Source organism: Parasteatoda tepidariorum, chromosome 5 (genome assembly GCF_043381705.1).
Source record: "Parasteatoda tepidariorum isolate YZ-2023 chromosome 5, CAS_Ptep_4.0, whole genome shotgun sequence".
Classification (NCBI taxonomy): domain Eukaryota; kingdom Metazoa; phylum Arthropoda; class Arachnida; order Araneae; family Theridiidae; genus Parasteatoda; species Parasteatoda tepidariorum.
This window is the reverse complement of record NC_092208.1, coordinates 70,550,581-70,578,197: the sequence shown is the minus strand read 5'-3', so window position 1 is coordinate 70,578,197 and position 27,617 is coordinate 70,550,581. Positions and strand designations below refer to the sequence as shown.

The following is a 27,617-nucleotide window of genomic DNA, read 5'->3' as shown; positions in this document are numbered from 1 at the left end:
AAGCCTAACGACAAGGGGATTCTAACCCAAGATCTGTCGGCCACTGAGGATATTTTATGTCAGTATTGTGGTTGGTGCGAGCTGTGGGCGGAATTCCAATCGACCAGCCATCGCTGGGATTCGAACCTGGATCCTCTCATTGGAAGACGAGCTCGCTATTCCTTGGGCCGCTACTGCTCGCAATCTTGAGATTCGCGGGATTCTGCGAATTAGTAAAAGAATCACATGCCTGAACTTTGAATTTAAGAAAAAATCGATAGATCTTGAACTACGCCTGATTCTCACTCTCAAAAAAAGTATATCAAATCAAATTTTTTAGGAGAAAATCACATTTCAAAAATTTTAATCTCTTTGAAAAAAATTGTTCTGCAGTAATCTAAACTGCAACTCTTTTATTGATTGAAAAAATTTATTTAGCCTGTATTTTAAGCAAAAAAGCTTTGAAATGGGATAATTGCAACTGATCAATTGCAACTGATTCTGAAAACGATTTTTCAGAGAAACTCTTGCTGGTATAGGGCACTTGATTTTTGAGAAAGAAATGGCAGATTTAAAACTGAAGTTCAATAGAATCAGTTAAGTTTTTTTTTATGTCAAATATGCTATAAAGGCATAAATGAGCTACATTCTGTTCAAAAAATGAATAAAAATCCCTTTATAACAGACACAAAGGAAAATATTAAAGATAAATTTTACGATGTCAGTACAAAATCGATTATTGCTTAGTAGCTTTGTATGCATCGCCCTTTTGTGAAAGAGGCGCATTTTTACCACCATTTTGTGAAAAATAATATCTTTTTCATTCAAATAGATATTAATATATTATGTATGGATACCAAATATTCCTTTTTAAGTTTCTAAGGCTGTGGTCTTTTGATGTTTAAATGTATGAACTTTTTGTATTCATATTTTTGACGAGAAATATGTTAAAAGAAAATCAGATATTATTTTATCCAATAACATAAGTTAAGTTTACAATATAAAATGATTTCGAAAAAACGCCATGTATGTAATTGTTTTTCTCGAAAACTTACGTTCTATTTCATGTATTGCTTTTAAATAAAATGGAACATGTCAAGACACTATTTTTTTTTCTTTTTTTTTTTTTGCAGATTGATTTGTAGCAATTTATTATATGTTGTGCAGAAATTAAAAGCTTATTTCATACAAATAAGAAAGCATTTTTTTTTTACAATTATAGACAGTAACTAAAATTATATTTTCCTTTTGTATAACTTACGAATCAATTATGACAGAATCTTTTATAGTCTAAACATATTGAAAATCAAAAATTATAATTAGCTAAAAAGCTACTACGAAAATGCTTTATTTGCAAAATTATTGTTATTTTTTTAACTGTTAAATATTTGTGTTAAAATGAAATGCATACATCGGGACATTTATGTTGCATAAATAATTCTGCTAACTGCTGTAAATTTTTTTTTATTTATTATTATTAATTCAGACATTTGCACCAGTGGAAATTTTTTCTCTCTAGATTTGAAGGCTACATTATAATGACGATGCATTTGTATATAATACTGCTGTACTATTTGTATTGTACTTACTGTGCTGTCTGTATGTAAATTTTACCTACAATGAAAATTAATATTTTCAGCAAACGCAGAGCTCCGTTTGAGATTTGATTAGATAAGAGAAAGAATGTAAAAAAATTTCCTTAGCAATTAAATGCCGATAAATTCTGTTTAAACTGTTCAAAAAAATAAATAAAAAAATTTTAAAAAAAATTTATGATTGATAATTGTATTATCGTCTAGCAGGAAGGATTAGGCCCCGCCTTTATTTCTTATCTTCAAGTTTCCAATTGACGAAATCTAAAAACTCCTAATACTGATTTAAGTTGTATGCGCCATTGCACTCATTCACTATTTGCAGCCAAAAGGAGTTTACTCTCGGAATATCTTCTCATTATATTGATAAACAATGAAAGTTACAAATACAGTCATTTATTTTGAAATCAATAAGGGTATGACAATAGGCGTTATAAATCCAAAATAAGCTTTCAATTTTCTCATCTCACATTAGAATGGAGCTAAGCAGGCTGACATAACTTTTGAACGAAAATATGTACCTTCCAGAGATTCAAGGCATCCCTGCTGAGCTGTTGCTCTCAACCTCCCGTGGTGCCCTCGATTATTCGAAATGAGGATGGTAATGATAGACAACCTTTTGACCTTTCAACTCTGCCCAAAAAACTGCCTTTTGTCGGTGGTACCCTCTCGACTCTTTGGTCTTCACAACCAAACAATGTGGTACACAATATTGCTACAGAAGCCATTGTGGCGGCCAGCTCCCGCCTTCATAAAGTTGCAAGGACTTAGAAAAAAACGTAGAGGAAAAAATACCCGATAAATGCCCCCTTTTTTTGCTGTTGCATTTGAGATTAAGTTCTTTTAAAAGCCACATCCGCGAAGCAACTCTATTCCCAACTTTGTTTGAGAGTTGTATAAGGCATGTTGCTGTCAAGTTGGGTGGAAAACCTGACTGACAAGTGGTATTTGACTCAGTCAAAGCATTCACTTCTTTTAAAAAAAATATAATCAGTAGGTCGAGTTGCCTTTCTTATGTAACGATTTATTTATTCCAATGTTTTGTGCGTTGAAGAGATATTGAATATCAGCCTTTATGCAGCTCAACGATTAACCAAGAATATGACAACAATAATCCTTATTTTGATGTCATGAAAAAGATAAGATGTTAAGCTCTTATCAATATTATGCAGTTTTTTGAATGCTTGCATTGAAAACGTTTACAAAACAGCATCAAATAACGTGAATAATCCACTATAATAACCCACATAAATTTTTGCAAACACAAATTTATATTTTCATTTTTTATTTTAATTGTAAAGATTTTATATATGTCTTATTTCTATTATATAAAACAAATTTGGTTTTAGCTGCCTTGTGCGCTTTTCCAATTTGATTTAATGATTTAATGTTTTAATGTGTTTATTTACCTCTTATGTATCATACGAGTAATTGACTTCGTAAATTGAATTGATTTCATGATTAGATAACCCACTATAACTTATGTTTCTCTGTAAGCATAAAAAAATAGCTGGTTGGTGGAAACTGCTTTTTAGTGCATTTAGTTTTGAGGCCCAATTTGCGATAAATTTGTAGTTGCTTAAATGTACGAGAAATGAAAGTTATCACGCTTTTATTTGTGATTTAAAGTCATAATGGTATTTTGGTACCTATTTATTATTATGAAAAGCTTGCAAATAGTATTACATTACTACATTTATAGTAGAAATTCTGTTTTGATACGTTAAATTGCTTTGATAAAGCGATTAACGTAGAGTCTATCAACTGTGAAATATGGAGTAGAAATCCCAATTTGAAATTGGGATCACCCAGATATTAATTAACATTGAATAAACCATTTAAATGCTACTTTCTCTAATAATGATCTTGGAGACCATCAGAAAACCGAATAGCATAACCTAAAATTTCTAGATTTCTCTACTCGAAATTAAACCTTAATCTCTAACGACGTAACTATTCTCCCCTATTTTTGTCTGTGTGATCGTTCATAACTTCGCTGTAAAGAAGCAGATTAATTTACTATAAAAAATATACATAAGTATATAGCGAGTCATGGTGGCTCAGGTGATACAGCGCTCGCCTCCCAATGAAGTGACACCGGTTCGGATCCCAGCGATGGCTGCCTGGGCCGCACCAACCAAGGTGTTGACGTATACTCAGTTGTAGGTGGATCATGAGTTAAAGCCCCCTTGCCACCAGACAAACCGTACAAGGTTTTCGTGGTTTTCCTCTCCATGTCCCCGAATGCAGGTTAGTTCAAAAAATGCAGGTTAGCGAATGTCCGCGAATGCAGGTTAGTTCAAAAAATCCTTCACGAAGGCAAATTTTTTCCCAATACTTAATTCAAGATTTCTTTTGTCTTCTGGACTGGGTTCAAAATAATAAGGACCATACAAATAAGAGTTTTTTTTTGTGTGTGTGTGTGTGATGATTTAAAATTCGTATACATTTTAGAAATGATCAAATATATGCTTTGCTTCACATTCCTTTAAATTTTGTTACAGTAATAAAAGAGAAAAGGGTACAAGCTAAATAAATCCTGGAGTTTAAATATATATAACAACTGAATAATGTATATATATAGATAGATAGACAGACATGAACATAATATAATTAGAAAAATAATTTTAAAAAATTGATGGAAAAACGCATAGGTTCTTATCAGAGCGCATTTACGACAGCGTAACAGACATTTCAAAGTAAAGAATAATTATCTTAAGATCAAAATCACTCTTTATAATGCGTCTATGCCCCTAAAAAAATTTTCAAAAGTGTAATTGTAAACGCTTTAAGGTAAAAGAAGAAAAGCAGAAGACAAACTTATACACACACCTACACAAATATTCTCTTTAACACCGTAACTGGCAACATTTAAAAAGAGAAATTAGGAAAATTTTTAAGCTAACAAATTACGCGTTAAAAATAACTGTATTAATAAACTTCTACAATTAATATTAAACATAATTTTACTAATTTATAATTTTTTTTCGACTTTTTTAATTTTTGAAAGTAAAACTTACTTTTTTTAGATGATTTTTAATTTAAAGCAAATTTTTTTAATAAAATTGGAAGTTTTTTAGAATAATTTAGTAAATTGGACTAATTACATATAAGCATGTTAAAGAATCAAACACGTAAACAATTTTACATGCTATGAGACATCATTTCCAATGAAAATTAATAAATAAAAGAAACACTCGAAATTTTTGTATCATTTAATTATATACAATTAAAGATTTTTTTAAAAAAATAGAAACAGTACTAGTTGAGCACTGATACTTTTCCTATCAATCCTTACACAGATGTATAGCGGTGTCTTAATTGTCAGTACTTTTTATTCAAGATTTTGACAGTGAAGTAGCAAAGCTTTCTTTTTACTCCTATGTTTCGAAAATAACTTATGTTTTCTTTATTTATAGGCTGTGCTTTTCACCGTACAAACAGAGTGTAAATGCCATGGCGTGTCTGGTTCGTGTACGATGAAAACATGCTGGCTAACATTGCCACCATTCAGTAAGACAGGGGACTATTTAATGCGCCGCTACCAAATAGCAAAGAGAGTCTTTGCCCACTTCGGAGGACCAGCCAAAAAAACAACAAGAAAGACTAGGCCTCTATTTTTAAGAACTAAGAAGTCCAAAAGGCCGCATCGCAAACCGAGGCCAAGAGACCTTGTATACCTTGAAAAATCTCCAAACTATTGTGAGGCAGATCCTATGAAGGGATCGACCGGCACTTCGGGTAGACTGTGCAATCGCACATCCAGAGGAACGGATGGATGCGATTTATTGTGTTGTGGTAGAGGTTACAATACACATCAATTTACCAGGACTGCGCAATGCCGCTGTAAATTTCATTGGTGCTGTTACGTGGATTGTCGCGTGTGCACAGAAAGGACAGAAGTGTATTCGTGTAAATGACTCGCACCATTCATCCAACTTTATAAGTGTTTAGAGTTTTGAGTGTCGCGTCGAAATACGCCAAAAATTGCAGACATGACGCTCCCTCTGGAACGAGTAATTTTCATTCCAATCGCTCGATGCAACTTAATAGCAGTATTTTTCATTAGAAATAAATAGTAACGAAACTATTATGCGATTATATTTGTTTGTAGGTGAAAAATTATTTCATCATATTTGTTATTCTAAAGTTAGGCTAAAGCTGATACTTCATTTTTAAATTCTTTAACTATTCAGTTTTCAGTGATGCTTGTTTTATTCAACCTTCAGCAAAGTATTATTTCAAATAATCTAATGAGAATTATGAATTAGTGCATATCAAAAATAATATCGAGCATCGCGTTATCTTTCTTAAGATCACTAGCTTTTGATCTTTTAAGGGTAATTGATGTACAATTTCTGTTTTAATTGTTTGTCGAATCTTTACTGAAGCAATTACCTATCTCATTTTTTCTTTTCAAAATCATCATAAAGTATTGACTTTTTATGTACGAGTTCTAATGCTTTAAATGAAAGATTTATATTTTAAATAAGCATCCGCTTTTTGTAAAGAAAAGACACAGAAATATGAAAGTTCTGAGATCCGTAGTTTCCAAATTCTAGCAGAATCAATGCAACAGTAAAAAAATGTCATTGAGTACAAAATCTTAAACAGCGATATTAGATTTTGTAATCTGGAGTCAACTTTATAGAAAGAGCAGATTAATGCGTGAGACTTCCAATATTTCAAGCATTTATGTATTTAGATTTTTAATTCATAAAACATTTTAGTGACCTTCAACAATCTGAAATGTCATTGAATACAAGATCTTAAAAATGAAATTAGATTGTGTAATTAATAAACTATTGAAGTTCACTTAATAGCTAGAACATCATGTAAAAAATTTCTTATTGTATTTATTGAACTATTTTCTCATTGCTAGTGAGTTGTAACATTTTTCATTTTAGAACTACATTTTCTTCAAAATTCAATAAAGAATTTCTAATACAAAATAGTGTTTGCTCTTAAATAAAAGATAATTATAACAAAGGCCTTTTTTATTTGTGAATACTGAATGACTCGATTACTTTTTTTTTTCTTACTTGAATTGGTGAATGTGAAACGCTGCAAAACATAATTTTGCTCTTCATAATAAAATTTAACCAGACCTTTTTTAAAAGCCTCCTTTCAAAAATGTAATCTAACTGCTTAATAAATCAATTTAAATAGTTGCGTAAGAGGGGAAAATGCTCTTTAGTATGTATGTATTTTGTTGCATTTGTTTTATTGAGCTGTTCGGAACGCAATTTCGTTTATTTTTCTTCCACCAGAGGGCTTAATTGTATTTTTTCCCAGACTTCACACTTAAGTCATATAATTATTTGAATTTTGTAAGATTTATTTGTGAAAAAGTCTGATTGATTGTACTTAGTAACTTTCATTTTTTTGGTACCCTTTCAAATATAGAAAGTAAAAAAAAAAACAGCATTTTCTCATATTTTACTATCGAAAAGGTAAAAATGATGTTCAAATGACAAAATATTTATCCGATGTGTATGGAGAAGAACAACACCAGTGTCAAAACTAGTTTGCAAAATTTGGATTAAGATACATGAAACTGCAATAAGCCAGATTAGGCTGATGAAGAGACAATAAAAGCATTATTTGATAATAAAAAAAAACAGACGATTAACAACTTGTGAGATTGCTGAAAGATTATATTTGTCGCATTTGACTGTTCATTATCATTTGAAACGCTTTGGTTTATTCCCAAAAGCTCGACATATGGGATCCTCATGCTCTTACAGAAAGAAATTTATGCCGTTGCATTAGACACCTGTGATATGCTTCTCAAACCTCAAAATTATCCAATTTTGAAGCGCATCCTCCCTGGAGACTAGAAATAGGTTGTGTGCAATATTTCTTTGGCTATCTACAAAAAATTTTAGTGGGCTATACCCTTATTTCACATGAGGTCAAAAATCACCTGAATCAGAAGATGGCAAAAGGTATTGGACCAGAATGGACACTACAAAATTCAATAAAATATTTATTCACTATAAGAAAATCGTTTCCCATTTTCCTTAGGGAAAAAACAAAATTATTTTTTGAACAACCCAATATTTTGATGTAATTATGTGTATATTTTTTAGCATCATTTTAATTTTTAAAAAAATATCATAACAAAGGAAGTCAAACATATAGTTTTCATCTTGCATAATTTGGGGAGAATCATTAATTTTTAGTTGTCCTGAAACCAATTGTTGTGGTTGTTGTTCATTTACGTCGCACTAGAGCTGCACAATGGGCTATTGGCGATGGTCTGGGAAACATCCCTGAGGATGATCCGAAGACATGCCATCACAATTTTGATCCTCTGCAGAGGGGATGGCACCCCCGCTTCGGTAGCCCGACGACCTGCACGCGAAGACGAGCACTTTACGGTAGCACAGTTTAACGAGGACCAATACTGCACACTCTCGGTCCCTACGCAGACTGACCCAAGTGGTCACCCACCTGTACACTGATCGCAGCCAGTGATGCTTGACTTCGGTGATCTGATGGGAACCGTGTCTTAAGGATCAGTCCACTGCGGGACAAACCTATATTCCCTAGCTGCAATATTATTATTTTACTATTTTTTCAATGACAAACTTGCTATTTTATTTTTCAAGGATCGTGAAAATATTGCTGGTTACCATTTCACTATAGGGTTTTGATACATATATTCAATCCCTTGATTAAATAATAAGCTAAGCAAAAATGATGTGTGTGTGTTAGATCAACTATTCTAAGTTTTTCAATTTAAATTAAAGAGACCAAAATCATTTTGGCCTAGATTTGACTCACAAATTTATGAGGAAGCACAGCAAAGATCATAAAAAGGAGACCTGTAATCACTTCACAATATGGTCTTGATATGTATATAACAATTCCTTTGCAAAATTATAAGGCAGTGATATTCAAATTCGAATATCATATTCAAAAAATTACAGCAACTAAAATTATAGTTTACAAAAAGGATAAGCTTGTTTACTCAATCTGGATAGGCAAAAATCCTCAAGGCAAGCAACCCTCTCACACAGAGAAATATTCAAGTATTATGCGCACAGAGCACAAAAAAAGTCACTTTTAAAAACAGTTTTTAATTCAAAATTGCTGTTAAATATTTTTACATGATACATATATACCATTTGTTGCATTCAATAAATATACCAATATCCTCTGATTCAGAGATTTTTAATTTCGAAATTAGTTAGTCTCTCTCTGGGCAAAAATATAAGGTTTATAATAGTAAATAAGAGAGAAATCAACGATCAGTCACATTTTTTGTCAAAAAGCACCCTCTGTTTTAAATTCGCTTGGTTTGAGCAAGCAGGCTTGCAGATATTGGCAATTGGCATTAGAAACAACATATAAATATTTCATTATACATATGTTTGGGTAAGCAAAATTTATCCAATAATCAAAAAAGGCTTTATTTTGAGCTATAAGCATTATAGACGCATATTATATAAATCACTATCAATTTTTTCTCTTTCGTTATTTAGTTCATTTTCATATACTCTATTTTCATATTCAATATTTTCTAAGTTTGAGTAAGCCGAATTAATTTTTACAAAATTAGTCTCCACTTCTTGATTATGTTTGGGTTATACCCGATTTGGTTTATGCAGAATATGCTGTATCTGCTGGGCATATCAGTAATCAGAAGCACAACACAGTAATACAGGGTGTTTATAAAGTCCCGGACCCATTTTGATGTTTAATAACTCATAAAATAATACAGAGAGATTAAAATTAATAACATAAATGGTTAGATAGACTCAAAAAGTTTCATGACCCTTGTCAATGAACTTCCACGTGTGCCCCCTTCGTCGCACGGAGAATATCAAGTTGATAGTCAATTTCACGCAAGGTAGCGGCAAGCATGTCAGCATTCACAGAGGCTATTGCAGTTGTAGTTCTGACTTTTAGGTAATACGGGTTCGATACGATCCTCCTGTAAACATTGTCCTTTATAAATCCCCAAGGAAAAAAGTCCAGCGGCGTTATATCAGGTGATCTAGGTGGCCAAGAAATTGAACCTCCTCGCCCAATCCATCTTCCTGGAAAATCGTCATTCAAAGAACTACGTTTGTTTGTTTGTTTTGTTTTATCACGATTTACTCAACCGGAAGCAAAAAGAAATAACATTTGCTGTGATTGGAAGTTTACCAAGTTTTGTTTGGTAGTTCTGCTGTTGGTAGAGGGACTGCACATGTGTTTCGTGTGATAGAATATACGATGGTTGCTGAATTTATATTCCAAAAAGAGTAAAAAAATGGTGTATCATTTCACTGGTATTTGGAAAGTATCACTTTGTGCTATGGATTGCTAATAATGTTAGTGGATTGCTAATTGTTAGTGTCTTCCTATTAAAACAGTGAATCAGCAAAATGAATGCTGTTTAAAATAAAGTATAATGAACATAATTTTACAATTTTATTAAAATAATAAGAATAATATTCCTAATCTCTTTAAATGGTTAAAAATAGATTAAAAAACGCAAAAATAACAAATAAATAATAAATATTGTTTGCAGAATAACTCAGTAATTTTTGCATTAGCACTGAAAAATGCTACAGGAATTCAATGAATGCCATCATAACTGTATAAAATCTAAGCTCGAGAGACAAAGTTTAAAATGGAAAACCTTGTTTTCTAATCAGTCTTAAAATATATTAACAATAAATAACCATCATAGATCTGTAACACAGTGATATGAAAATTTGTACGTTACATATTATTTACATAAAAATGCATAAGAACCAGATGCTTGAAAAAATAGGCATCTAAACAATTTGGACTTAACAAGTGTGTATTTGAGTTGGAATAGTCAGAGAAAATTTGGAAATTCAGCTTAGAGACAATTTTCCATCTTTGTAACGCACATTTATACCAATTTCTTTCAGGAAAGAAGAATCTTCAATTTCACCAGTCGTAGTTATTCCAGCTAAAATTGCTTGATTTTCTTCATTTTGATGAACAATATTCCTGATTGCCAAAATGCACCACTGCATGATATCTACAGAACAGTTAAGAAAATTTAAAGCCCTATTAAACTTTTAACCTCTGCTGAAATAGAAAACATTCAAATAATTTTTACTTTTAATGAAAGAAGAGTTGCAATTAAGACATTATAAAAAATATTATCGTACATTACAAGCAATGTAATACATACATTCCTATTATCATTAAAGACATGTACTAACTCACGGTACATATGTTTATTATTAATAGAAGTGGGCAGAAAAGCATTATTTGTTCTATCTCTTCGGTACAGAAAAGAATAATGATATCGAAAGTTTTTATTAGATTGGGAATTTTGAAAAAACAAAAAAGAAATTTATTTACTATTCACCCTCAAAACATTTAACACTACAAATTTTTTAATCGGCATCAGCAAATGGCAATTTAAAATTAAAAATTTCGGATTCTTAGTTTTTTCTTCGTTTTGCATGTAAGTCAATTCTAAACTCTTTAAAGCATCTCTTTGAAAGGCACAATATTTTATGTGATATAAAGTAGCCATAAAACAAAATAATAAAAAGTTATCATCGAAATATTGAAAATAATGATACCAAACTATTTTTGATACCAATTATTTTTGCTAGATTGTAAATTTTGAAGAAAAAAAAAGGGAGGCTATTTTCTTTCAAAACACTACTACAGTAATGTAATTATCTAAAAGAAGTTAAAAAGAATAGGCAGAAGATTGGAAAAATTTAAATCTATGGTTTTTTTAATAAGTATCAGTTATCAAGCAACAATTAACGTCATTTTGAATATAAGAAAATTCTGAACTCATTCAAATATGGATTTAAAAAGAACATATTTAACATAGTTACGAAACAAAATTTTTTTAAAAAAATAGTAAGTATCATGCTTTTTTTTAAAAAAAAATAACACTTGAATAGAAAAACATTTTTTGATCTTATAAATGTTGGTATCATTTTCTTTTTTTTTTCTTATGTACAATTTTTCCATGCAAAAGTAAAAAGGAGGAGGAAGGGTTTTTAAAAGCCCACTTTAATATGCAATAATCAAAATTGTAAGCACAAAAGAAATCATTAAAAGCTAACTTATCAAAGGATACATGGATTTTTAGCATCCAGTTTACAGCAATCAAGGACTAAAGGAATTCCATCTAGTTTTCGAACCTGTATTAAAACAAGAAAGTGCATAAACAAGAATCGCCCTTTTAAATATTCATTTATAATTTTTGAAAGAAAAGTTCAAAGCAGTATACTCACCAAATCCTGGTTTTCTTTGCAACCATAACACAAATTTCCAATTAACTTAACCAGATCCTTTTTGAAACCAAATAATGGATGACTTGCAATTTGTTCATCACATTGAGCACTTAATATTTTTGAGCTGCTAATGCTGGAAAACACATTAGAACCATCCTTTCCCAACAAATGCACACATTTTAAAGTTTCTACAAAAAAAAGTTTAAAAATGTTCAATGTGTATTCAAAGGAAACATTAATAATTTTATAAAGTACACTCAGTAACAGTTTACAGATAAGTAAACTAAAAAGCGTTGCCCGACTCACTTATCAAAAATCTGGCCTTGTGTCTTTTCAGCTTTAAAATTACTGTACTGTAATTACTGTAATAGGCATGATTACTGTAATAGGTATAAACAAAACCTTTAAAATTTAAAGGTTTTGTTTATACCTATAGCAGTAATCATGCCGTGATTTCTGAGAGGTTCAAAGCTGTTGCATTGTATCTGAGAAGAGAATTAGCATATGTTTTTATTCCTGAAGCATAAAAGATGAGCGAATCTACAAATTAATTATAATTTGCAAGTTCTCCTGTTCTCAATCATGTATAACAAGGCTCAACAATCACAACTTTGTTAATACATAATCAAAATTCATGATCATTCTGATGTTTTATCCCAACCAATATTGGAACATAATAAAAATGCTTTTTTATAAATTTGAAAAATTTTAAATTGAAAACAATTTTTAAAGAAATAACCTCAAAATTAACAACTGAAAAATTTTTTCTTAAGAAAGGGAAGCTAAAAATGGACACACACACAAAAAAAAAATATTTGATAAAACATTAATCTCTTTATAAACATTAAATCTTCTTATAGTAACATAAGTCTTAAGAACAGTGAAATTAAGGATAAGAATAGGTCATGCAGTTTTAGCAATAATTATAATCCTGAAACGCATGCAATAACGATAAATCGAAATACAACAACAAGCAAAGAAACTAGCTCTAACCATTAAAGATAGCCTTTTTGTATGTGATAATCTTCAGGAAAAAGTCATTAAGATGTTCTATTTTTATTTCGATTATTATACATATAAAAAAAAGTATTAATACCTATGCACTTCTCCAGCAAATCCTTACATGAATGCATGTAGAGTATGTAAGCATTACATACAGATGCTGTACATAACAGTGATAAAATTTTCACAAATTCAGATGGTTCCTAGTCAAAGAGCGAAACAAAAACACATTTATGATAACATAATGATTTATTTCAAAAAAATTTGCTTTTTATATATTAATAAGCATAAAATTATGAAAATTGATTACAATTAAGTGATTGGTCGGAGATAATGCTAAGACACAACATTTTTGGAATGAAATTTCTTAACCAGTGTTGGGCAACAATATAGCCAGGTAATGCGGCAATATCGGTACTTTTTGATTTATATACCCCCAATTCATCATTCTATTACACTACCTTGTATTCTAAATCTCAACCAAATATTCTAAAGAAAGACAAAGTAGAACCGTTTTTTTTTTTTAATACATAAAGTTTTATTTTAAGTTTAATTCAGCTGCGGAGTTTAGCAATGCTTATGTAACAAAAAAATCATAACCTTAAATAATTATAATAAAGATTTTAATTTTTAAGGCTTACAGAGAAATCGTTTTAGAATATATTTAAAACCAAATGTGAGATGTCATACACCCTGCTATATTTCTCTTATCCTTATCACAAGCTGTCACAATTTCATGAGCCCCTTCACCCCACAAACGTGACATAGCGTATGGAGGACCCCTAAATGAACATAGTGTAGTAGTACTCAAGCTTTATTTTGTAAACTACTACATACTTCGTGGTAGGAAAATATGCAAAGAGAAACTGCCCATAAACCAGATGCAATACCCAAAATCCCACCTTTTAACTTTATGAGAATAAAATTAAGATTTTGTTTAATTAAATTTTTTATACATGTGATAATGCTCACGATACCCTGACTGTTCTGTTTTTCGGCCATTGCCTAAATTTCTAAAATTACTTTTCAGATGGGGCCATATATAATCAAAAACCATATATAATCATGTATGAGCTTGGAAATACAACTGAAAAGGGAAATACTGCATAACATTTATTTTCATCTAGAATGTACTCAGTTAAATTATTAAAAGTAATCTTTGCTTCAAAGTCAACTAACAATTCAATGACTTCGATATTTTCAACTAGAGCAGAAAGTGGCACAATAATTCATCCTGGCATATCCATATTTTCAATATCTCCAAAACTTAATTTAAAATCATCACTTAATTTTTTTAAACTTTGCATTTGAATAGCAATGGTATTCATTCATTGATCCCCGAAATCAGATTGACCCTTAATTACATTATATCAACCCCTAGGGATGAATATAGACTCGGCCTGCTCTAGCCTTATTTTTGCATTTTTAAGGGATACTATTTCTTATTAATTATAAACCACTTACCATGTTTTCATTAACACTATATAACACTGCAATTTTTTCCACAAGTGTTATAAAACTGCGTTTAAAGTATTCTATATTAGCAAATGGAATTATAAGAGTCTCCTCATTCTCTATACTCTTTAGGTGCTCAGTTATAATATCTAATATCAACAATCTGAAAAACAAATATGTTTATGTCTATAATAAACATCACATTTATTTATTTTTTTATGAATAAGATTATTCTTCTTTAAGAATAACATACAGCAGCCCCAACCTGCAACGGTGATTTTAAGTGGCAATAAAATTCTTTTTATGCAGTAACGAATATAATTTTCTTTATTACTTCCCATAGTAATTCAAATGAAAAAATATTAAAATGAATAATGAAGCACTTAATTGATGTTAAAGAAGTATCATTTTCCAAACAACAAATTAAGAGAGTAAATAAATAAAATTATAAAGATTAACAATAAAATTTTAAAAATAATTAAAAATACAAATTACTGAACAAATAAGTTCTTCGCTCCAGGTTAATATATCCAGGTTAATATTTTATTTAAATTAAAAGGAAAAAGTAAGAAAGAAAGACAAGAAAATTAGACAGTTCAAAAATAGTATTTTTTATGGTCAACAACTTTTTGCAATTCCATAGTCAGAATTAAATTACTGAAAATTCATAGTAGTTTTAAATATAGTTTCTAATAATAGTTTTGTATCAACAACAAAAAATTTATTAAAATATTAAAAACAGTTTTTGTATATATTGCAATTGTTTTTATTTTAAACTGAAAGATGTTATTATGTACAAGTTTAAAGGGGAAAAAATTAAACAGAATTGCTTAAATAATGGCACATTTCTTTTTAAATAAAAAACAAAAACAATTAAATATGCTTTCAATTATGCAAAAAAGAAGTATTATTGTTAAAATTATAAAAGGTGTATAAAGAATACAATGAAGGCTTCAAATTATTTAAAATAGCATGAGTTGTAACTCAACTGCTATATGAATTTGTTTCAATGCTGAAATATTTTGTAAATGTATTTAAATTAGAAATGCTTACCTAAAAATAATTAATTCAACTAAATATTTTATTATGGAATGATTTCATCATATAAAACAAGAGTTACTAAAAGATCTAATGAAAGCAAATTTTAATAAAATAATTTTATTTAAGCATATTTTGATAATTTTCTTCAAACTTAACAATTTAAATTGAACTTTTTTCCAATTATTTAATAAAATTGCACTGTTACACTTAAAAAAATCACTGCCTAGTATCGATGAAACAATTATTTTTAAAAGAGGAAAAAAGTTAGAAAATTAAAAATAAAATATTATACAGTTAATAAAAAAGCATCAAAAACAAAATATTCAAGGAAAATTTTTGTTTGCTTTAATAAATGCACACAACTGTATTAATACACAGTCTAAATTTTGTCTTCATTAGTAAATTAAACTTGTTCAATTTATCCTTTACTTTCATTTTCTCGGCTTTAACTTGTTGTCATTCCATTGATTCTTTAATTTGCTTAAAATATTTTGCATTCATTATGTTATCTATTTATACATTTGATAAAAACAGGTGTATTCTTTTCTTTTTTCATTGTTTTATATGTGATTGTTTGCAATATTGTTTTACTTCAGCATAAAGATTGTTTGAATTAAGTAGCATCAAAATTGATTTCTAAAAAATAAACACCCAGCTATGACATTCACTAAAAGTACAGCAACAATCCTATTATTTAAATTGAATTTATGCTCTGCAAACTATACATGCAGTTATACGATGATAATGGTTGAAATTAAATCACAGTAATTAGACTTCTAAATATATACTAAAAAAACATAAGTAAAACAGTATTTATTTTCACTTGTTAACCATTAAGCTTGTCTATCACAATAAAACCACCTGTTTTGGCAATATTATAAATCACTAAAAATACAGTCTATCCCTCTAACTATGTGGCTCTATATCATCCAATTTAAACTTCCGATAATTCTGAGACAGTTATCTCCTCATTTTATTTGTGTACATTAAAATCCCAAAATAACTTATAAAGCTTTCCTTGAAAAAAAAATTCTTTTTGTTTCTCAAAGAAAAAAAAAAGATACTAAATAACATTCCAGGAAATTAAAATTTACAATAAAAACTATCATAAATATGAATTTCTTTAAAAAAAATTACAGTATTCAATTTCGTTTTTAAGTAACTAAAAATTCTTTGAGAAATTTTCAATATTTCATAAAGACTTATTAGTAAATTTTGAAAAAGATATAACATCAATACAACACATTATGTATAATAAATTACCTATTTTCTAAAGGCATAGGTGTGTAGCAGTATTGAAACTCTTCTCTTTTTAATAGGCATTCAATAAAAAGCATACTGTAAAAAGTATAAATAACATTAGTTCTTGGCATTATTTTAAGATTGTAAATAAAATAAAAAAGTTTAAAAAAATTACATACAGAATATACAGATATTTGAAACTGTTTGTATAACTGTAGCTTTTCATTATGAATGAATTATATGAATGGATATATGCAGTTATGAATGAATATTCAAAAATGAGCAAAACTAAAAAATTATTATTTGATTTATAACTTTTTTTTTTACAAAGAATACTATTATTAGTTTCAGAAACTTTCTTTCCACTATCTGAAAGAATGCTTTAAACATTTCCATGGTCCATTGTTTTTCTCTAGAAATAGGAGTCTATCCTGCTATTATGGATAGTAATTTCTAAAGCAGAGGGCACTGTTCTCTTTCCTTCAGCAAAAGTCAAAGTTATATTCCTTTAGGTAATTTTGCAATCACACCTGCATTATTAACTTTAAAAAAAAACTTTTGATATTCAATAATTTTTTAAAGAAAAAAAAAAGAATTTCTTCCGATCTTTTTATTTGGGTTTGTTATAGAGAATGACTTACCCCCAGTCAACAAAATTTTTCAACAGAGAGTCTGTTACTGCCTTGACAATATCATGTCCGTCATTTGTGGTTAAAATTTCATTACAGTGATTATCTGACATGGAATTATACAAAACCATCATTGTATATTCTTGTACAGTTGGATCAGGAGAACACAGCAGAGATCTGAATAGAAAAATATATTTCTAAGTTCATTTTTTAAAATATACAATATTCAAACATTTTGACAAATTAGGATTATTTTTATTGTTAGCATATTTTTTATCATTTACAGCACCATCTGCAACAGTATTAACTGTTACAGATAGGATCAAGACATGTATTGTTTCCACTCATTATTTAGATTCTAAATCTAAACAATCCTAAAATCAAGACATGTATTGTTTCCACTCATTATTTAGATTCTAAACAATCTTAAAAAATTTCTCTAAAAAAAGGTAATACCAGTCTCCAAACAAAACAAAAAAGGATGAACTGCAGTGAAAAAAAAAAGAAAAAAGTATCAGATTAGGTGTTGACTAACATTAAGAAGAAAAAAATAACAAGGGTTGCTAAATTCACTTAGAGGGTCTTCAACTTAATGAATTTTTAAACAAATATCAAGCTTTAGTAAAGAAATAAATTTATTAAATTTCTCACAATTAAAATAAAAATGCTGTTTAATACTTTTCCAAATACTTAACTAAATAATAATAATGTAAGAAATGTGCTTGCATTCCTGAAATACTAGATAAAATGACACTGAATAAACAATATTTTAAAGAATAATTTAGAATGACGATTTATTAACAAGTTTAAATTCTAAATAATGACTATAATTAAGAAAATAACTTTGAAAACTATTGTTTAAATGAAGAAGGTATTATAAGTTTATATCAAAATAATGTGCAAAATCATACTGCAAAACTTACAAAAAACTTAGTTTTTCAAAATAAATCAACTAAAAAATCAAGAACTCTTGAACTTAATTTTGTTATCTAAATATTCATGCCATGAAATCATAAAAATTATAATTACGAAAATATATATCCCATATGCCAATTAGAAACACGTATTTAAAAACAAATCAACTTAAAAGCAGATTGTTTGAAGAAAATGTCTGCTAACATAAGGCTTTGTTCGGCAATTCAAAACAAGAAATATTATGAAAATAAGATTATTATCGGAGAATATGTAATCTAAGGTTAGACTTCTAGATTTCAATTTTACTATTCAATATTTAAGCACTAACATCTACCTTTTTTAAACCAAAAAAAAATTTAAAGCAGATTGTTTGAAGAAAATGCTTGTAAACTTTGCTTTGATCTGCTTTAATCTATCATTTAAAAATAGAAATATTATCAAAACAAAATTATTATCAGAGAGTTTTTGTTTCAAATTAAATTATCTAAAACACCTAAAGTTTCACTTCTTGAACTCAGTTTCACTACTTAAGTATTTAAATTCTAAAATCTTTGATTTTTAAAAATACTAAAATATTAATCAAAAATGCAATTTAAAAGTAAAATTTTCAGAAAAACTACCTACTTAAATGCAGATTCCTTGAAAAAATATTTCCATACTAAAGGCTTTGCTCTCTCATTCAAAACAAGAAGATTTCCAAATAGTTGAATACAAATTTTCAGTACTGTTATTTCTGTAAATTAGAGAGGCTTGTTATTTAATTAATCCATTTTTTAAGTAAATGATAAAATAAATTAGCGAATGACTAAATATCAGAAAACTAAATATGTTAACTAAACACAACAACATATATATGTTACACCTTTTAATGAATAGTCCAAGTTTCTCGCACAGTAGAGCATCCTTTTAAAGTTTTAGGATACAACTTGAAAAGTTTTAAAAATTAGTATTACGCATCATTGCTATTATTTAACATAGGATGTTATTTAACATCAAAAATACTAAAACTACATTACTTTTGTAGTTTACAACAGCTACAGCCACATCGTTATAAATGTAGTTTGCAACTACTTTTTTTTAAAGAAGCGGTTAAAAACTACTTTCCAAATATAGTGACTACTTCACTACTTTAAGGAACCAAAATTCGATTGGCGAAATTTACACCTGTATAATTTAGACTGCAGGAGAAATTAATTTACACATTATGTTTTGAATAAAAAATTGGCTTACATTAACTATGAAGAATTATTTTGTAATATTTATTCAAGTTTCTGTGAGTCAGTTAGTAAACATAAAACATTTTTTTTTCAAATTTGCTCATTTAATTTTCCACTTTTTATGCCCTTCTTGAATGTGAAAATTTAATTTAAGAAATGCTAGGAAATTATCAAATACTTGCAATTTCGTTGTGTTTAATGCTCTTTTATTTCCTCTATGAATTTAAATACATTAAAAATATGTTTCCGTCCTTTGAAATAACATCAATGAAATAACATTCACATCTGAAAGCGTGACTGAAATGACAAACTATCTATTATTCATAATGGGTAGTTTAATTATTAGTTTTACGGGATTCTAAATCAGGGTGCATAGCCAAATTATTCAACAAAAAATAAGCACCTTTTAAGCACCCAAACAATATTTTTAAGCACTTCAAAAAAAAAACATCACAATTAGGCAGGGTTAGAAAGCTTTTGACAATTGACGGTTTTATCTTGTTTTAACCGTCATGTCAAAAAAAAATTTGGCATTGTTTCTGACAATTGTCAAAAATCATCAAACTTTGAATCATGCAAAACGAATGGCATTTTCGTACGCTACGGATGAACAATGCGCAAAATAGATGAGGGTTGAATTAATTGTAAAAACGTTGAATAGAACAATGTGAACTGTGCCTTTTTGCATAATTCAAACCGAAAATCAACATGGTAAAGAAAAAATCTCATTTTGAAAAAAGGAAAATTAAGCACTTTTTAAAAACACCCAATAAAAAAAAGCACCTTTAAGGGCTTTTAAAAAATGAAAATCGAAAATAAGCACCTTAAGCACTTTTTAAAAACGCTACACATCCTGTAAATACGTAATTCCTGTTTACTCACAGTCACAGAAGCATTTTAAATTGCAGTTATTGACGGACCCGGTAAGATTCGTACCCAACAAATTTGAAAAATTAGTTGTGTTAGAACCCTGTTTCTTTACTAAACTAACGTAAAAAACAATAGCCAGAAATCATCACAAACTACTGTTTTTCTTGTATCGCATTACTCACTACACAACTTTTTTAGTAGCACACTACACTACAAAGTATGAAAAAAGTAGAGACTGCGGTAGTTTCACTACTTGTAGTGCGCTACTTCCGACGACTACATGGGATGTTTATAACATTTGAGCAAAATCAAATTAAAAATTAAAAAACTTTTTTTTAAAAAAATCAGGTCTCAGCAAAGAGAAATATGCAAAAGCTGAATCAACAAATAGTTTTCAGGGATTACTGTAAAATAAATAGTTTAATATGTAAAAAGTTATTTAATATTTCCTTGCATAAAAATTGCATTTGTAGAATGCAACTCTTTTCATTAGAACATCTGTAATTAGATCGCAATGTGAGTTTCTGTAGTTATATTGACCACAAAGGATTATACGAATTTTAAAGGTTCTGGACAAACAAACTACCAATGATTTTAAACATTACAAGTCTGATAATACAAAAAGGCACATTTTCAAAACATGTTTAAAATCTTTTTTACTACTTAAAAGAATTTATCTACTTAAACTTCAATGTAAAATTTAAACATTGAATTTTAAAACTCTTTGAATTTATTCTTTTTAACTTAAGAAAATTTAAATAGCTTCTTAACTTATGATAAATTAGATGTTCGCAATCAAAAATCTGAAAAATTAAAGTAACAAAAAGATTTATGCACATTAAATAAAACACATGATTTTCTAAGAAAAGTACAGAAAAAGCTATAAATATTTTTCTAAAAATAGTATTATTCTAAAGCATTACCTTTGGGTTCTTTTTTATGTAGTAATATACGTAAAGGTAAATGTATAAATTCTACACATTCTGGAGAGCTACAAAAAATGAAATATTAACACATCAATAACATAGTAACATAAACTTAAAATAATGATCAACTCATGAATTTCAATAACATCTTTATTAATTAATAATGCTATTGCATTATAAATAAGAACAAATCGCACCATATTTCTGACAAAGTAATAAATTTTGTGCATTTTTTGTAGAAATTTAAAAGAATTATTTTTTACGCAAAATTATAAACTTAGTGCATTTTTTGTAGAATTTTTTTTTCTTTTAAATGTCTCTGAAATGCATAAAATCTACATCTTTTAACTGGTTTCATTCTAGTTCATACAAATTAACTTGAACAAATTTTAATAGAATTTTAGAAGACAACATAAAATTTACAATGACGAAAGAATGCCGATATGGATCAATACAGCGCTTTTTACTAGGTCTCCTGGAATTTTGGGAAAAACACAATATGAAATATTGTATGCACATAGCAATTATACTGAAATAATTGACCTAACATTCTTTTATGTTCTAAAACAAGTTCGTAGCAGTATTATTGTGTAATGTGTAAAAATAAAATTTAAAATGTGCAATAATTTCATTTAAAATTTACTTTTAACTTGTTACATGTATGACATGAAGAGTCTGAGGTTAAATCTCTCATTTTACTAGTAATCTTGTCAGCATATGAATAAGTCAAATAAATATATATAGTCTCAAAATTTACTAGAATGTTTGCATTTTTTCTGACACAGTTATTTTCAACAAAAAAAAATTAGTCTAACCAAAATTTCATCAGTAACGTGCCACTATAGACAGTACATAAAGTGTGTTCTGAATTGATAACGAGTGAATATAGGGATTCGGCAAGACTTTGGAAACTAAGAACCCAGGATTTTCAAATTTCTGAACCCTTTTTTGTTAAAAGCGGATTCATATTTAAAACAATATAAACCATTTAAAGCATTATAAGTTTTCATTAATTACAAAATTCTATGCAATATAAAATAAGTTTTAACTGCAACTATAAGGTGAAAAAACAATAAATAAATTAAAGGAAAGAGAGGGAAAGGTTGTCTCCATGTTAGGATAAAAATTTGTAATATAGAATAAATTTTCTACATTTTACAAATTTTATAAGGATCTCTTATAGAATCTATCTATAAATGAATTTATCTATTAATAGTATGTTTTTTTTTTAATAAATTTATCTACATGTTTCTTTTGCGCGTTTTGTGTACATGTTTGGTTTCCATATCGTGATCTGTGACAGAATTATCGCCAAGTCTTGGAAATTTCAAGGCAGTGGCCGACGAGGAACTAAAAAAAATATCACAGAATAGGACCAACTCGAAAGGTATTACTCGTAGCCACCCAGGGCAAACATCTACATGTTTTGTTTATTTTTAAAATTTGCAAGGCACCAAAAATTTAACTATTAGGCACCTTGGCGATTGTAGTTGGTGTGACAGATCACGCCAACTACAGATACAGAAAACATGACAGAAGTTTTGACATGACAGTTACAGAAAACATGACAGATACAGAAATTTCCCCCAAAGCGGCCAAGTCATGCCGATTATTCTACAGTAGATTATGATACGGAAATAGAAATCTTCCCTTGAAATAACATGTACAATAGTAAATAAAATAACCTGTAGAGTAATAACAACTACTTACTTTAATAAATATATATGACTTCTTCCTGAACCACCACAAGCGTTTCGCAAAAACCTGAAGATTATAGCAAGAAATTCTAAATCATTCTCCTTAAATTCTTTTTGATTAATAACTTGCACACCAATTGAACAAACATGAACTATGTCTTGCCAATGATGGGGTTCGACAGCATTTCTGAAAAATATTTTTTAAAAATATATAAAAAACACAATCAGAAGCTAATAAATTTAAAGCAATAAACTTAAAGAATCTGTTCCCCACCTATTTTGTGATGACTGCATTAAATTTGCAAGTTTTTGCATAGTGTTTTTCAAAGCAAAAATATTAAATACTGTAGAACTCGTAAGACCTTTTAGCTGGGAAAATTCTTCAAGTACCGGATTCATTTTGTAAGAGAATTTGCTCCGCTATTTTTTGTTCTGTTTAACAAGAATTTATCGATACTAGTAGGAAATATAAGATAAAAAACATTAAATCAAGATCTCTTTGCATATAACATTCCTGTATGCACATGACACTTTGACGTAAACAATAGAGGTGGCTAATATTTTCTGGAACAGGTATTTTTCACCTGTTATTTAATCCTACCTGTTATAAAAATAACAGGTTACTTAGAAAGGCCNTTTACTTTAATAAATATATATGACTTCTTCCTGAACCACCACAAGCGTTTCGCAAAAACCTGAAGATTATAGCAAGAAATTCTAAATCGTTCTCCTTAAATTCTTTTTGATTAATAACTTGCACACCAATTGAACAAACGTGAACTATGTCTTGCCAATGATGGGGTTCGACAGCATTTCTGAAAATTATTTTTAAAAAATAAATAAAATACACAATCAGAAGTTAATAAAATTTAAAGCAATAAACTTAAAAGAATCTATTTCCCACCTATTTTGAGATGATTGCATTAAATTTGAAAGTTTTTGAATAGTGTTTTTCAAAGCAAAACTATTAAATACTGTAGAACTCGTAAGACCTTTCAACTGGGAAAATTCTTCGAGTACCGGATTCATTTCGTAAGAAATTTTGTTCCGCAATTTTATTTTGCTTAACAAGAATTTATTAATACTAATAAGAAATATAAGCTAAAGATCATTAAATCAAAATCTCTCACGGTACATGACACTTTAACGTAAACAATAACAAACCCTCTAGAAATTTCTCTCTCGGAAACGGAAATGAAGATTAACTTAACTTTGTCGAAAAAGTTAACTTGCTTATTTCTGGATCGTGTTTTCTACACTAGGGAACGCTGCAAGCTCCATACCGCCTATACTTCCGGGTTACTGTTTTTGATGTATTTTAAAACCATTTGGCTCACAACGTGATCATTGTGATTTGAGATTCTTGCAAGCGTGGTATTTGATAACTTAATACTTGTGTTTACAATGCTGAAGGTGCTAGCACTAACTTAAGATGGTGCACAACTTGCAACAAGAACAAACAGTAATAAACAAATTTTAACAATACTATTTTTGAAAATAAAAGATGGGGTTATCCGATAAAATCTACCCGATTTAATTATATTCGAAACTGGGAATAATGGCATATTATACACTCATTGTAAAATCACAAATGAGGCAAGCACACAAGGGCTTAATAACAAAACAAACTTTTAATAACAAAGAGTAAAAAATTTTACATCCGCCGTTGGCGGTTTCCAGAAAAACTAGAGAATAATAAAAATGGAAGTTGAAAATATTTTCCTTAGATGGCGCTAGCTGTATCGCAACACAAATAGAATGAGTCCAAATCAGGACTGCCAGATGCCAGAAAAGTGAGTTATTCCAAATCTAGCAACCATGTCACCTTTTTTTAACAATATATATCTATAAATAGCTAAAACAAATTTTCACTTCAAACTCACCAGAATTACTTAATACCATTAATATCTTATGAAATACGGCAGATTTGAGCTCATAAATTATCTAATTTACTCGTTTTATTGTAAACAAAATTATCCGTTTGAAAATATCGCCTCGCAGAATAAGCTGTAGTAAGCAGTTGCAAACTTTCTAACCGGAACTAGAGCAGGTACTGTTTGTCTAAGAAAGGTACTCTGCCAGACATTCGTCGGGAGCTGTAGCGGTGACTATGGTAACGAGGTATGATTATTTCAAGTAGGGGTGCGGAGTCCCTCTTTAAGACTGGTTTCGGCGAGAAAAAAGGAGACCTCTGCATCGAAGCTACCCTCCCTAAAATGCCCTCTTCTTGTTTCCATAGCACCAGACTGCCACAGACTTAGTGGCGGTCAGAGTACCAATCTAGACAAGCAGTATTAAGCCCGAGATTGTTATTGTTTACATTTATATTGAAAACACCATGGGGCTATGATGATGTTAATGCTGCTGGTAAAGAGGTTGAAAACCTTCTTAATTCTAGTCCTCTTGAGCTTATCTTTAGAGACTCAGACATTCCCACATTCCTCCATTATAATGGAACTCTATCTAACCCGGACCTCCTCCTTGTATCTTCCCATCTTTGCCAATATATACGAAGAGATCTGTGATTGAAGACCCAGGTTCTGGTCATAGACAAGTAATTGCCACTGTTAAAGTCCCAACATCACAAATGGCTAATAAGGTCTCGAAGAAAGAAGTCTTGGAACTTTAGAAAGGCCGACTGGAGAAAGTTCTCTTACACCTTAGACGAAGTCCTACAAAACAATCCTATCAACCTGTCGTCTCACCCATCTATCTTAATCAACCAGTTTAATAAACACATAATGTACTCAGCCCGTAGATCTATACCAAGAGGTAGACCCAAGGCATATAAGTGTTTTTGGTCCTTAACATTGAATGAAATTAAGACAAAGCGAGACCGTCTCAGAAGAAAAGCTGAGCTTACTGGAAGATCTGTGGATATCTCTGCTTGGAGGAAACAGACAGCCTTTTTTAAAAAGGCAGTACTTTCTGCAAAACGAATGTCTTTTGAGCGTTTTATTAACAACCTCAATTTTAGGGAAAACAGTACCAAAACTTATAAGTTCCTTAGCAAAATCCAGAATAAGTTTTCTTCGCCTCAAAGACAACCTATCCACGCTGATCATCGATGTCTAACTGATGAAACCAAAATTGCAAACGCGTTTGGAAATTTCTATCACTCTTCCCAAAGAAAACGCTGCTTTGCAAGAAAGAGCTCGAAAGTTCTCAAGAGAAAATTTAATGGTCCTCACGCTGAAGATCGGAAAAAAGACGATCATATCTTCTCTGATCTTTTCAGCGAATATGAATTCGATCTCTCTTTAAAAAGACTTCCTATAAAAAAAGTCTCCTGGCGATGATGGGATACACTCTGAATTTTTAAAGCACATGGAAAATTACACAAAAAAGGTACTTTTAGAAATCTTCAATGTTTTTTGGAAAAGGGGAGTCGTACCTAATTGCTGGAAGAGTGCCAAAATTATCCCAATTTTAAAAAAGGGCAAAAGTCCAGACTCCATTGAAAATTTTAGGCCCATCTCTCTGACAAGTACTACTGCCAAACTAATGGAAATGGTCAATACGAGACTCAATTGGTATCTGGAACGTTTCAAATTAATACGTCACGAGCAGGCAGGTTTTAGAAGAAATCGATCCACTGTTGACCAAGTTACCTTTTTCAGTCAGGTGGTAAAGGATGCCTTGGATAATGGAGAGGTACTGACTGCTGTAGATTTTAAATGTGCCTATGACTCCGTTTGGAGAGAACTCTTGATGCAAAAACTTGCTGACCTTGGTGTCCACTCATGCATGCAGGGCCTGATTATCGCCTAGGCCCAATAGGCACTGGCCTAGGGCCCACACTTTCTGGGGGCCTCAGAAATTAGTAAAAAGTCCGCAATATTATTTAAAAAGTACTGAAAGAGACAATTTTTCTCAAAAAAGGTATTTTTCATTTCAAAATGTCTTTATATTGTGACAAACCAAACTCGTGTAAACATTACACTAATCAAAATCGAAAGTACAGCTGAGTTTTAATTGGTGCAATTTTTACTCCAACGGCTTAAGCAAACGCAACGATAATGCATATTAGCAAAGTTTCTTATAAATGATTAGTGTCAACAAGAACTAAAAGCTTATTCTTAACAAATATGTAAAGCTGTAGATGGAAGGCTACAATCTTTGAAATGATTCAGCTAATCAGTGACTTTTAGCAAAAATCACTGATTTCAATTGTTTGCGGTCACCAGACTATTTGTATTTTCCTACAACATTGTTTTTTTTTTTTTTTTTTTTTTTTTTTTTTTTTTTTTTTTTTTTTTTTTTACATTTTGCTTTAATATTTAGATGGGAAAACTTTATCTTATAAAAATAATCTTGGTTTCTTTCAAAATTTTTTAGAATGTCTCTCTTGAATCATGCAGTTCAATAGATTTGTTTTATTGTTAGAACTACTCTTCAGAAATTTAATTTCAAAATATTTTGATAAGGGCCCGGTAAATTTTGTGGGCCTTGAGCCTGAATTTGTCTTGATCGGTCCCTGCATGCATGCTTAATTGGTTTCGATCTTTCCATTGTGGAAGAAGCTGCAGAGTTGAATTCGGAAATGGAAAATCGAGAAGCTTTAATCTCCGTACTGGTCTCCCACAGGGAGCTGTTACCAGCTGTGCCCTTTTCAACGTCTATATCAATGACTTGATAAACACCTTAACGGCAGTGCCTAACATCCATTGCCATGCGGCACGGATATGCGGATGATCTTGTTTTCTGGACCACAGTATCAAAGCGCCACGCTAAATCAACTGTTGAGACCACACTCAATCTTGCACTGGAATTCCTCAGTCGTTGGTGTGGGGAAACTAATATGGTAGTAAATCTGA

The 27,617-nt window shown here is 29.9% G+C and overlaps 3 protein-coding genes across 3 annotated transcripts in view; 2 read left to right on the top strand and 1 right to left on the bottom strand.

The window, feature by feature from the left end:
* LOC107447185 (protein Wnt-7b-like) overlaps positions 1 to 5,611 on the top strand; it is a 150,826-nt gene extending 145,215 nt beyond the window's left edge. Inside the window, 1 exon segment of the mRNA NM_001323817.1 lies at positions 4,991 to 5,611. Coding sequence (NP_001310746.1) covers positions 4,991 to 5,491 — 501 coding nt within the window. The 3' untranslated portion in view covers positions 5,492 to 5,611.
* Positions 5,612 to 9,982: 4,371 nt separating this feature from the next.
* On the bottom strand, positions 9,983 to 23,349 carry LOC107446014 (ataxin-10). The gene is made up of 11 exons (XM_043040703.2): positions 23,075 to 23,349; positions 22,814 to 22,987; positions 21,101 to 21,168; positions 18,715 to 18,823; positions 17,188 to 17,352; positions 16,568 to 16,642; positions 14,273 to 14,426; positions 12,903 to 13,011; positions 11,807 to 11,994; positions 11,650 to 11,713; positions 9,983 to 10,578 (listed from the first exon to the last, which is right to left on the bottom strand). Exons 1-11 carry the CDS (start codon positions 23,197 to 23,199, stop codon positions 10,409 to 10,411), a joined length of 1,401 nt encoding a protein of 466 aa, XP_042896637.1. The 5' UTR covers positions 23,200 to 23,349; the 3' UTR covers positions 9,983 to 10,408.
* Positions 23,350 to 25,541: 2,192 nt separating this feature from the next.
* LOC139425667 (uncharacterized) lies at positions 25,542 to 26,099 on the top strand. Its single transcript, XM_071181074.1, has one exon. The coding sequence runs from the start codon at positions 25,542 to 25,544 to the stop codon at positions 26,097 to 26,099; it is 558 nt and encodes a 185-aa protein (XP_071037175.1).
* The last annotated feature ends 1,518 nt before the right edge of the window (positions 26,100 to 27,617 follow it).

Bases quoted from the DNA above. Each gene is read 5' to 3' on its own strand.
- LOC107446014 (XM_043040703.2), bottom strand. From the start codon at position 23,199: ATGAATCCGGTACTTGAAGAATTTTCCCAGCTAAAAGGTCTTACGAGT. The intron at 14,427-16,567 runs GTAATTTATTAT...TTTGTTTTTCAG, and splicing joins CCTATGCCTTTAGAAAATAG to ATTGTTGATATTAGATATTA. The intron at 11,995-12,902 runs GTATTAATACTT...TTTTTTTTGTAG, and splicing joins TTTGCTGGAGAAGTGCATAG to AAACTTTAAAATGTGTGCAT.
- LOC139425667 (XM_071181074.1), top strand. From the start codon at position 25,542: ATGTACTCAGCCCGTAGATCTATACCAAGAGGTAGACCCAAGGCATAT.